Source organism: Furipterus horrens, unplaced genomic scaffold (assembly GCF_987537825.1).
Source record: "Furipterus horrens unplaced genomic scaffold, mFurHor1.1.pri manual_scaffold_4, whole genome shotgun sequence".
Classification (NCBI taxonomy): domain Eukaryota; kingdom Metazoa; phylum Chordata; class Mammalia; order Chiroptera; family Furipteridae; genus Furipterus; species Furipterus horrens.
Window position 1 is genome coordinate 174497209 of NW_028327174.1, and position 12112 is coordinate 174509320.

Consider the following 12112-nt stretch of genomic DNA (forward strand, 5'->3'; position numbering starts at 1 on the left):
TGCAGGACCCTGAAGCAGAGATTCTCAAAGTATAGTCCAGAGACCCCTGGGGGGCCCCTAAGATCCTTTTAAGCGGTCTTTGAGGTCAAACTATTTTCATAATAATACAAAAATGTTATTAGACTTCTTCACTCTCATTCTTTCACAAGTACAGTAGTCCCTCTCTATATCGTGGTTCACATTGCGGCCTCACTGTATCGTGGGATTTTAAAAAATATTATATTTAAATATTTATTGCAGATTTTTCTCTGTATCGCAAAATTTTGCAGTACTGTACAGTAAATACTAAAATAAATGCAAGGTTCCTACTTTGAGGATTTTCACCTATCGCGGGGGGTCTAGAACATAATACCCACGATAAGTGAGGGATCACTGTATACAGGGGAGTTTTCCAGAGGCTCTAGGATACATGATGCCACAACAGATCAGATGCAGAAGACATGAGAATCCAATTGACTTCTATTAAGTCAGACAACTAAAGAGATTTGCAAAATCATAAAGCAATGCCACTCTAAATATTTTGATTTGGAAAATAGAATCCTCTCTTACTTCAAAAATGTTATTTATATGTCTTGTTTATTACTGTTATTTTTAACAAATTACTAATAATAAATATTTAAATTTTTGTTCATTTTATTTATTTATTTACTTATTTATTTTAAAGAGAATGGAAGGAGCCTAAATTGAGAGACATTTTCTTTTCTTTTTTTAAAGATTTTATTCATTTACTTTCAGAGACAAGAGACAAGGAGAGAAACATCAATGTGCAAGAGCTGCATCGATCAGTTGCCTCTCACACGTCCCCAACCAGGGACATGGCCTGCAATCCAGGCATGTGCCCGGACTGGGAATTGAACAGTCAACCTTTCAATTCACAGGCCAGCACTCAATCCACTGAGCCACACTAGCCAGCGCATAAATTTTTGTTCATTTTAATTAAGCTACATATACTAAAAAACTCCTTGCAGTCCTTTATCACTTTTAATAGTTTAAAGGGGTCCCAAAACAAAAAGTTTGAGAACCTCTGGCCTAAAATAACACCCAAGGACTTTGAGATGAGACCAGGAGAAGCTCAGAATCTGGGTACCAAAAAAAGCCTTAGGAATGTATTAATCCTATGTGGTAGATGAGAAAACTGAGGCCCAGAAAGAGGAAGGGGTTTCCCTAAGGTCACCAGCAAGTGAACCACAGAGTCAGAACAGGAACCCAGAGCCCCTGGCTCCCTCCCCCCAGGCTCCTTCTCCTGCCTCCAAGGCTCCAGTAATTTGGAGTGCTGCAAAGTCCCTGAACCGCAGACTCTGCAGCTGAGGATTAAAGCATATTCCAAAGCCAGAGAGAAAGGACCACAGATCCTCTGCCCCACAAGGCAACAGGGCATACAGGGTGTGAAGAAAGCCACTCCATTCCATCTTGAGTTCCAGACTACCCTGGCAGGGGCCTGCTCACAATGGATGAGACTATCCCCTCAGCTGACCCCACAACTCTTGTTCTCAGCAACCCCAGAACTGACTCTCTGAACTGAGATCCTTCCTCACACTGTGCCACCTCAGGGGCTCTCCAGAAACCAGTGCACAGTCCCAAGGGAACAGGAGCAGGTAGGGGGAAGGGAAGAAGAGCTCTGGGCAAAGCAGGTGGGCAAACAGGTGGGGCTTGGATGGAGGGGGCGTTCAGTGGTGATGGCTCTCTCACGCAGGCTCTCACTCAGTGAATCAAAATGAAACTCAGGGACCCAGGGGCCAGGAGGAACTGAAACCTGACCCACCACACAAGGGACAGGCCCTGAGCACTAGGGAAAGGCCCAAGGAGCCCCTCCGGTTGACCACCTGGCCTCAAGTCCTCTGCTTTTCCAAGGGAGCCTGGGGCTCAGCCGAGGGGCCAGTGACCACAGGGATGGAAGGAGTGGCCACCCAGGCTGGGAGATGAAAACCGTCCTCACCATCTCTGCCACTAACTAGGCGCTGCACTCCCTGGGCAAGCCCGAGCCCACTGTGCCTGAACTACCCTGCCTGGATGGTACAGACCGGACAGAAAGACCTCAGTCTCACTGCTCTACTGGGCCCTGCCCTACTGCCTCCCTTACCCCACTCACCTCTGGCTTGAGAGCCTGACCCCCAACTCCTCTGACTGTCCCCCCTCCCGCCAACACACACACGCACACACACAGCTTCAGTAGGTCAGGGACCTGCCTCCCGTAGGCTTTAGCTGCCACAGACTGGACTCAACCAAATGCATTCCTGAGAGTCCATACTAAGACTCCAGAAACTCAAAGGCATTCAGACAGAGAGAAATCGAGCACCAAGGCTATGAGCCAGTTGAACAGGGAGCAGTCTGAAGAGTGCAGCCCAGCAGCCCCAAATGATCACTGCCATGTAAGGAAGCCCACCAAGTGTTGCCAGAGCTGATGGCTTTCACCCCCACCCCCAAGAAAAGCCAGACATCTATATGTGAAATCTTTTGATTTTTAAATATTGGTAACTAACTCAAAGTCATTTAGACACAGGGCAAGCCAAGTAAAGGATGACTGCCAGGCTGGCAACTGCCACCTGGGTTCTAACTGATGCCCTCCCCACAGAGACCTTGGTACCGGTGTCTGTACCTGCATGGCCAGCCTGAGGGGACACCTTATGGAGGACAAAGGGGTGAGGCGGGGGCTGCCCTGGTGAAACCCCAGGAGAGACCAAGACAAAGTGGCGGTCACTTTCTCCCTCTCTGCAGAGCGTGTCTGGTCACCAGAGCTCCATGCTGGCCCCTGGTGAATCCGAGGGCTCTGGTAAGCTATGAAGGACCACTGGCCCAGCACTGGCTATCTCCCCAGGGAGTGAGCTGGCTATGCAAACCAGGCCAGGTCAACAGACAAGCATCAAGGACAGCATTCCAGGTAGAAGGCCCTGCACGGATAATGGCTCAGAAACAGGAAAGCTCAGAGACTACACAGGGCAGGAAGCACAGAAGGGGTGAGGGCGAGGAACGGGACGCTGAGGAGGGAAGGTCAGGGTTCATTGTCAAGAGGTGACGTTAACCCTGGGGGAATTAGTAGGTCAGCTGCTCCACCACCAGGGTCTGGTCAGGGTCAGTGTCAGGCTAAGGGTCCCTGGTAGCTTTCAACAAGGGACAGAAGATGGACCTAGGAGAATGGGAGAAATGAGGGGAGAAGGAAAAAATTAGATTTGTCCCATCCAATGGCAGCAGGACCCAGGATGTTCTGAGAAGTCCATCCTCTCCCTCTAGTCTTTCCGGGTTTTTACTGTGTGACCTGATCAGACCCTTTCCCTTCTCCAAGCCCGTTTTCCCATCTGAATAATGACTGGGTGACATGTCCTCGATGCTCTCCAAGGCCCTTCCAGCTCTGATAGGGGAGTCTGGAGGTCCAAGCTAGTGACTCCAATCCCAGATGCCCAGCCCTCCCAGGCCCAGGTGCTCTGCCTTCTGCCCTCCATCCCGGGACCTCCACCGCCCTGTGTACCCAGGGTAACTCTGCATGTGAAACTGAGGCTTGACCCTTTTATTCTTCCTTCAAGGGGCTGGGGAACCAGGAAAGCGAGTGGCCCTTCGTTCTGCGGCTGACACCTGGGGGCACTGTTGCTCAGTCTTGATGCCCAAGCAGTGGGCTGTGACAAACAGGAAGCAGGGGGTAGGCAGATCAGCTGGTTTCAGCTGCCAAAGGGAACTGTAGCTGGAGCCTGCCTGCCCTCAGCCTGTGACTGGCCTCACAGCCTCAAGCCCCAATCTCCCTCTGTGGCCATGTATTAAGTGCTTACTACCTATCAGCAGGCCCTGGGGCTAAATCATTCATGGGTGTGACTTTATTTCATCCTCACAGTAACCTATAAAACTTGGACCACCTCTATGTTTCAGAAGGCAAAAGGGAGGCTCAGAGAGATTAAGGAACTCACCAAAGGTTTTCATCACAGCAAATCTTCCAACCAGTTCATCTCCGGCCTGCAAGCCTGTGTCCCTGCCTCAGTACCTCCATACCTTACTTGGGGCTCTCCAGAAATCAGAGGTCTTTGGCATCTTGGTGCCACAAGGGATGCTTACCACTCCTGACTCAGCCTCAGGTAGCAGGAGACAAAAACAAGTAGGCAGAACCACTTCCAGACAGAAAGCACATGCTGCCCAGATTGTACCAGCCCTTGGAAGTCACGGCGTCCAAACCAGAATGCCTTCCACGGTTCTTCTGCCCCTCCTTTGTCCAGTCCCTGTCACACCTCCAGTGACGGGGAGATTTCCACACATCCCACTCCCTTCTGGGAAAGCTGAGAAGGGTCTCTGCACCTTCTGCTCCAGCCTCTGTCTTCTGCTCTGAGCCCAGGGGCAGCAGACAGGGTCTGAGTGTCCAGCAAAGAAAGAGGGTCCCAAGAAAGGAAGGCCGGCATCTCCCCACAGTCAGGAGGGCCCTGGACCCTGACTGGCCTGTGGGCTTCTGAAGTCCCTCCGTCCCCAAGATGGATCCCATGGAGGTCTGCAAGGCAGGGCTGAGGCGGGGCTCCCAGCCTGGAAGATAGGAGTTGGTAAGAGAGAGAGCAAGAGTGAATACAGAAAGAAAGTGAGGGTGTGTGGTGTGTGTGTGTGTGTGTGTGTGTGTGAGAGAGAGAGAGAGAGAGAGAGAGAGAGAGAGAGAGGGGCCAGGAAGCAGAAACAGACACAGAGGAAGTCTCAATAAACAGGGCATGAACAAGCAGATAACACTGGGTGAGATGCATCCCCAAACAAAAGATATGAGAAGAGACAGAGAGAAGACAGACACCCCCTAAAAGAGGGATGAACAGTCACAACAGGAGAGCCTGCTAAATGCCCCCAAACCTCCCCACGAGGGTCTTGCTGGACTTGGCATCTCTTGTAAAGAACAGACCACCTCTGGGTTTTGGCTGCCCTTCCTGTGCCTCTTCAGGCAGAGGGCAGTCCGGGGCCCAGAAGGCCGGAAATTCCACCTGCAATGAAGCCTCCACTGCCTAAAAAGAAGCTTCTGGTCCCGAGTCCATACTGGTGCTGGATTGGGCAGCTTTCTGAGCTAGTGAAAGGGATTCGCACTCGGCTGACCTCAGTGTGCAGAGGGCCTTTCAAAACTCTGAGGGGATGAGGGGAGGGGGAGGTCGAGGGGACCTGAATGGGGGCGGAAGGAGGCCCCACCAGAGATCAAAGGCCCAGGAACGAACAGAGGGTCTGGGGCTGCCCTTTCACCCATGGCCGCTATTCACAACCTTGCCTGCTCTGCCAAGTCCAGCCCCGCCACCACCTCCTCTGGGCCTTCCGGGGAGGGAGGCACTGCCTCAGGCCCTGTCCCCCTCGCCCAGCTGGATTTCTGAGCCCAATCCCACCACCTTCTCCATGCAAGCTCTCAGGTTGCCCCAACTAAGAAACAAGAGGCTGCAGGCCACACCTGGGCAGCACCTTAACCTGGCTCTCAGTGCCATCCACAAGCCTCCTGAGTGCCTCTGCACTCTGGCCCTGTGCCAATGGGCAGGCTGGGAATAGAAACACTCGCATGTGATAGATATGTCCCCTGCCCAGACAAGTCTATGTAAACAGCAGACTCAGAGTCAGGTGGCAGGAAGGAAAAACAGTAGGCAGAACCACTTCCAGACACAGGGCACTTATTGAAGCATGTGCTACTCAAATTGTAACATCCCTCAAAAGTCACAGAGTCCAAAACAGAATGCCTTCTTTGGTTCTTCTGCCCCTCCTTTGTCCAGCCCTTGCTCACACCTCCAAAAATGAGGAGCTCACTACCTTTCCAAGATAATGCTTCCATCCTCAGTGCAGGCTGGCTGTTGCCAGAAAGCTGTTCCTTGCACTGAGCCATACTCTGCCTCCCTGTAGCTTCCTTCAACTTGCTTGAGTTTCCTTCAGTCCCCAGGGACCTTATCTGCTGCCTCAGCCACAGAAGAGTTCATCTGAGATTTGGAAACAGTGGCCACATCCCCAAGGCTTGTCTTGGAGGCAAATGTCCTGGGGGGAATCCTAGAACTTCTAGACTGAAAGAGCACTTGGCAATCCAGTGGTCTGACAGCTTTCTAACTTATTTGTTTTTGCTACAGAATTCTTCACTCAGAGTTTTCTGTGGAAGCCCAAAATATCAAACAGAAGCACTCCTAAATTGAGACTCCTTGCACACACACCCTCCTCCCTAATTGTGAACCCTCTACAGACATGTGACTGATCCACTGCACCCAGAAGCTCTTATTGAGCATCTACTATGTGCCACACACTTGTATTCAAGCCATGCTATCCAATACAGTAGCCACTAGCCACATATGGCTTTTGAGCACTGAAAATGTGGCTAGTGCAATTGAATAATTAAATTTCTAATTTAACAATAGAAACAGTGGAAAATATTTTTTTTCTCTCAATAAAGTGCTACTTCCTCTCAGGAGCATTCCCAGATCCTTTTGATCAAAATCAGCACCCCCTCTCTTGCTCTCCCCTCTGGTGTCATCCTCACCATTGCATATCACCTCACTTATTGCCCGCTGAAGGGACTTTGGGCTTGCCAGTCAGTCACACCAGCCTGCCACCTCTAGAGGACAGGCTCTCTGTGACTGGACTCTATGATCACCCACCCTGCCCTGCAGCCTGGGCACAAGAATGGCACCCGGAGGTGCCCACAGGGAAAGACCCAAGTCCAAGTTAGAGATGCCTTTGAACCAGAGCTGAACAAGTGACTCCACTTTGCCCAGCCCATCACCTCATCTGAGAAATGGGGGTGAGAACCCTCAGCGGTCTTCCTCTTGCTCCCTCCAGTGCCTCTTTTGCCCCATTGCCCTTCCCCCAGGCTGCTGAGGTTTCATGAAAAAAATGGTGCCATAGTCTGCTGTCCAAATGGGCCAGACTTCCAGGGCACCTGGAAATTCCTTTGTGTTTCCCCGGTGGCTGGTTCTTACTTTCTCACCACACTGACCATGCCCTTCTGCTAGAAACTCTTCCTCACACTGTCCTCAGGCTCTGCCCAGCCCCATGCTGCTCCACCTCCAAAGTGCCTCTCTGGAGGGGCTGAGGAGCAGCAGGTGGCCAGATACTATCAAGGGACTGAGGACTCAGGGGCTCTCCAGCTCCCCCTGACCCCCCCCAGGACACACCAGCTCTGCAGCTTTGCCAACTTCACGGAACTCCATGGGCCTCAGTTCCCTCCCCTCTGAAATGGGGGTGGCGATCTTTGCCTCTTCAACTCTCCCTGAAACCAGTGCAATGATCCAAGGAGACATAGACAGAGTGAAAAAAGAGCAGCAGGGAGCACTAGGCAGTATTCATGCCAGACAGCTTGCTGATATGAGCAAGGGCACTTCTGCCCCACCCCTCTCTGCTCAACCAGAAACACTCTCAATGATGCAGGGTAGGGAGGGGTGTGCCCTGGTGGCTCCTTGGGTTTCCCATTTTCCCCAGTCCAGTAAGCTGCTGAGACCATCAAATCATTCTCCCTTAGCCCCCAGACCACAGACTGGATCACCTCCCAAATCTTTCTGGGGATCAGGGCTCAATCATAAATTTCAAAACGGGGAGGTTCTCAAAGACCATCCAACCCTGCATCTGATTCCTAATACTGTTGTTGTACAGAAGCCCAGCAAGTAGCCACCAAGGCTCTACTTACATAACTCTAGTGAAAGGGAACTCACTACCTCCCCAGACCTACCCTAGAGCATTATATTTACAAAGTTATTTCTTCACTGAGCTGAAATCTCCTCTGCATCTGCCACACACTGGCTGTGGAGGCCGCACAACTGACTCATTACTCTTGCCTTCCATACCAGCCCTCCAAATATTTGAAGGAAACAATCCTTTTCTGCTCATTCTTCTCTTCTTTGTTCCAGAACATCCCTAGACCTTTAAGGTATTCTCCAGATCTCTCTTTATCCAGGTTACACCCATCTGAACACATCCTGATTTGTCACTGTCCCCATTAAAGGTCAATACCACAAATGGGCCACAGTCCTCAAGAATGATCTGAGCAGCACAAAGCAGTCTAAACTAACAACACCCACATGCTGACCAATCAACGCCTTTTCAAGCAGCCTGAGAGGCTAAACAGTGACCATGGATCAGAGACTGAAAGCCAATACAGCCCTACACACACACACACACACACACACAGTAAAACAATTTCCCCATCAGGACCTGATTGCTTGGCAGTAAACATCAAACTAGATATTTTTTTTCTTCCTCCAAAAATCTCTGCCTGGCTCCCTCAGCCTCCGAGGGAGCTACACCCAGCTTCCCCTCCATTGTGATCAAATGCAGCCCAGCCCCAGTGCGGGCACATCTGCTTCGAGTCCAGGTGACAATAGGAGAAAAGATGACACCACCAACCCCGTAAACCAACAGAGATGGTAGGACTACGGCCTCCCGCGGTAACAATGTACAGCCACCCACTGAGTTAAAGACGTCTGACATCAGCTCTGAGTGTCAGGAGCAGGAGAAAGAGGGGAGGCAGGTTCCCCACGCCGTGAATCTTCCCCACGCACCCCACAGCTCCAAACAGCAGCCACAGCCTCAGCTTCTTTAATGCCCGGAACACACAGACCATAGGCCAATCCACTGCTGGGCCGACTCAATTTTCTAGTTACAGATCTTAAGTACTTAGGCATGTGCTCACCAGAACACACATCCCTTACAGGGAGCTGAGAATGGGAATTGTGCCGAGGAATAGAATAATTGAATCAAGATTTCTGTCACGCTGCTCTCAGGCCCTCAACCAAGGCCCATTTCTTTTTTTTTTCTTCCTTTCCTCACTAAGGTTTTACAGACTCCCAGAGGGTCGCTTTTCCTCTCAAACCCATTAATGTCAGCGGCACTGGCAGCCCTGCCGGAGGAAAGGAGAGCTGGGTTAAGGTGGGCCAGTGTCCAGGACAGGGCAGTCAGCTCTAGAAGCCCCAGTTGGTACCACTGAGGGGTTGAGAAAAACCAACAGGAAGATTGTTATCTTTGTAATGCCCAGGAGGCCCCTGCACTCCTTTCTTCCAGGCCCCGGGGCAGAGATAAGATGATTATTAACTTCCTCCACACCCCCTCCGAAGGCCTTCTCCTGAGAGGTGTGCACAGCCCACCCCTGACCCATCCCCTGACCCCTCCACCCTATGTGTGCCCCCCTCACTGCAGGATGCCCAGCCCCTCTCTCTCCTCCAGGGCTCCCTCACAAAGGGGACATGGTGTTGTGCTCATACCCTCCACACCCTGCATCCTCTCTGTACCCACAAGGTCTTCTTCTTAAAGGCCCCAAAGCTCAGGCCAAACACACCTTTCTCCACTCAAGGGTAAAGATGGGGGAGGCCAGCAAGAAACCCACAGCCCCAGCCAGCTCCCCGTCCGCCCCTCCCTGTGTGTCCAGGTCCAGGGAAGGGAATGGGCCTGGCTGGGGGAACTCGGTGCTCTGCAGGTGAGGGGCTGCTCAGTGGGCATGTTTGCTTCCACCCCTGAGTGAGCGCCCTGAGGCAGGTCCCGCAGCCTCCATCCCAGAAAGGGCTGCACCGCATCTCTTACCTTCATCTCTCTTACGCTTGTTGGTGTCAGCGCTGGGGGATGTGATGCCCAGGATGCCGCTGATGGAGTACGAAGAGCCAGCGGAGTCCGTGCTGACCGAGGACACCTGCGTCACGGAGCCTGTGGACACTGCGCAGAGGAAGAGGGGCTGTGAGGGTCCAGCAGGAGGGTTGTGGGGGTGCGCCAGTACAGAGGGAGCAGAAGCAGAGGGCAAAACAAAGGCACTCACCCTGCCCTGGGCTGGGTGTGACTGCTGAGCAAGGGAGTGGAAGTGCAGGGACAGGGAAGCGGGTGGGTGCTGAGGACAGTCATGGCCACTGGGAAGGAAGGCGGGCGGCCCTTGGGCCATCTGCCCAGATTTTCTGCTGCTGGGGAAGGTGACAGGCAGAGGAGGACGGGCAGTGAGGAGGGACAGTGTAAGAAGGGCACTAGCTCAAATCCCAGCCTGTCCAAGGCTACAGGAAGCAGGGAGATGGAGAAGGGAAAGGGGATCTGGGGCCCACCACCAGCCACTGCCAGAAAATACCTAGATTTGCTCATTAGGCAGGTTCACTCCCTGCTTACATACGCACCCACCCATACAGACACAAATACCTGCACATTCAGACACACAGCCAACAAAACTCCAAATGGCAAGCTACCCCTTCTTTCTACAGTTCCTCACTGTCTTTTCTCCTTCCATTTTACCAGATTTCAATATTAATTACATAATATTGATATAGTACTATAAATAACAATGATATTAATACATATAATGATACCTCACATTTTCTGAGAACTTACTCTGTGCCAGGCATTGAGGCATTTTCTCATTTAATTCTGAGAACAATCTTATAAGCTAGCTCATTTATTATCCCGTTGAAAAGATAAAGGAACCAAGGCTCAGAGAAATGAAGTGACTTGCCCAAGGTCACACAGCTAATTAAGAGGCAGAGTGGTGACTGGGACCAAGAAACTAGCCTTAACCCCTATAGTAATCCACTCTTCACTAATTAATAACGAAAACCAATAATATGCTTCACATAATACAGTGCTTTTCATTTTATGCTTGCAACAAACTAGAGGGCTTTATTTATCCCTATTTAGCAAGTGAAGAAACTGAGGCTTCACAAAGGTGAAGTGATTAGCTCCAAGTCATCTAGCCAATAAGCAGTAACACAAGGACTCAGTCGCAGGTCTGCTCACTTAAAAGTCTAGATTTCCCCTGCCCAGAAATGTAGGCAGAAGTCAGTGACTTGTTGTGACTGAAGCCAGATCTCTGAGTTCTTAAGGATAAGAATGGGGTTGGGGGGGGAAGTATGCAAGTTTTGCATTAACTCCTGGTCCCAGAGTCCTAGCGAGAGGAGAGGCCGGCCAGTCAGTCACTGGGGTCCTCTCAAGCTGTACAGCTGAATTTCCATTTCTGGGCTGTGGGAATTCTTTCTTGGTTCATTAAAACCTACAAACCAGTCTCAGACACATTTCCTTGGGCTATAACTAGCTGGAGGCAGGTAAAGCCGCCTTTGACTGGACCGTGTAGGAAATTACTACTAGAAATGGTGGTGATTGTGTGAGAAGCTGTTCGTTGCTTTCATTGGAGCACATCCAGCTCCCCTCCTGCAGACCTAGAGGGAACAGTGCCTTTCTTCTCTGAGTTTGATTTTAGATCTTCCTTAGGAGACACAGAAGTAGAAATCGTTAACTTCTCTTTTTTTTCCCCAGAATAAGCTACTCGAAATAGATTTATGCAAATCTCAAAACCTTTTCTGTATTAAGGTGCAAAGAACAGAGGAAGAAGGAAGACCACAAGTCATTTGGTACTTTAAACAACAACAACTACATATAACCAAGGCTCACTGTGTTGCTAACAGAGCCGATGAGATTAGTTCCAATATTTTGTGATTACACTAGACTCAAAAGACCCAGGTTCCAATTCCTGCTCCACCACTTCCTGGAAATGTGACCTTGGGCTAGTTATTTAATCTCTCTAAGCTTCCTTTTCCTCTCTCCTCATTAAGTTTGTAAACTATAAGGGGCTCTACACCTATAAGATACAGTTTTCACAAAAATTTCGGACACAAAACAAAGCATTCTGCTGACCTACAAGTACTGTAGAATTATTCCTCTAACACAATTGGAAGAATAGTATTAGTTACTCTTAGTTTGATATTCATTGCTAAGTGACCTGAAATAGTTAAAAAGCCACACAAGTGAAATCTCAGCCACAAACATTTCTCCAGGAGCCTTCTTCAGTCCCCTTGGCCCCCACTCAGCAGAGCTGGTGGTTCCCTCCCTTTGGCTACCAACGCACCCTGAACTTCCTGAGCTTTATCTCAGTGTTCTGCAAACTCCTCTTTGTTTCATTCCCCCATTAGACTGAGAAGCTCTTGAGAATGGAAATTTTGTCCTGCCTCCTAATTAAAGCATTAGTCTCCAATGCCAAGGTCTGCATAGCAGGGGCTTAGCAAACACTTTTTGAATGAAGAGTAATTTTATGGCAGGGAGGAATTCTGTCTTACCTTCATCCAAAGAGGCAACCATGGAGGATCACCTCAGTCCACAAATAGGGAAACTGAGACTCCGAAAGGTGAAGGGATATACACAGTTTCCTGAGTGAGTTCATGACAGAGCTGGAACTATAAGTCAGGCCTCTCTGTCTGTC

At 50.3% G+C, this 12112-nt stretch overlaps 1 protein-coding gene across 3 annotated transcripts in view; it reads right to left on the bottom strand.

Moving 5' to 3' along the window:
• Positions 1-12112, bottom strand: part of PAX5 (paired box 5) — a 159749-nt gene that overhangs the window by 119347 nt on the left and 28290 nt on the right. For all 3 annotated transcript variants that reach the window (XM_090274426.1, XM_090274427.1, XM_090274428.1), the window contains exon 5: positions 9472-9600. In XM_090274426.1, coding sequence (XP_090130552.1) covers positions 9472-9600 — 129 coding nt within the window. The remainder of the gene's footprint in view (positions 1-9471; positions 9601-12112) is intronic.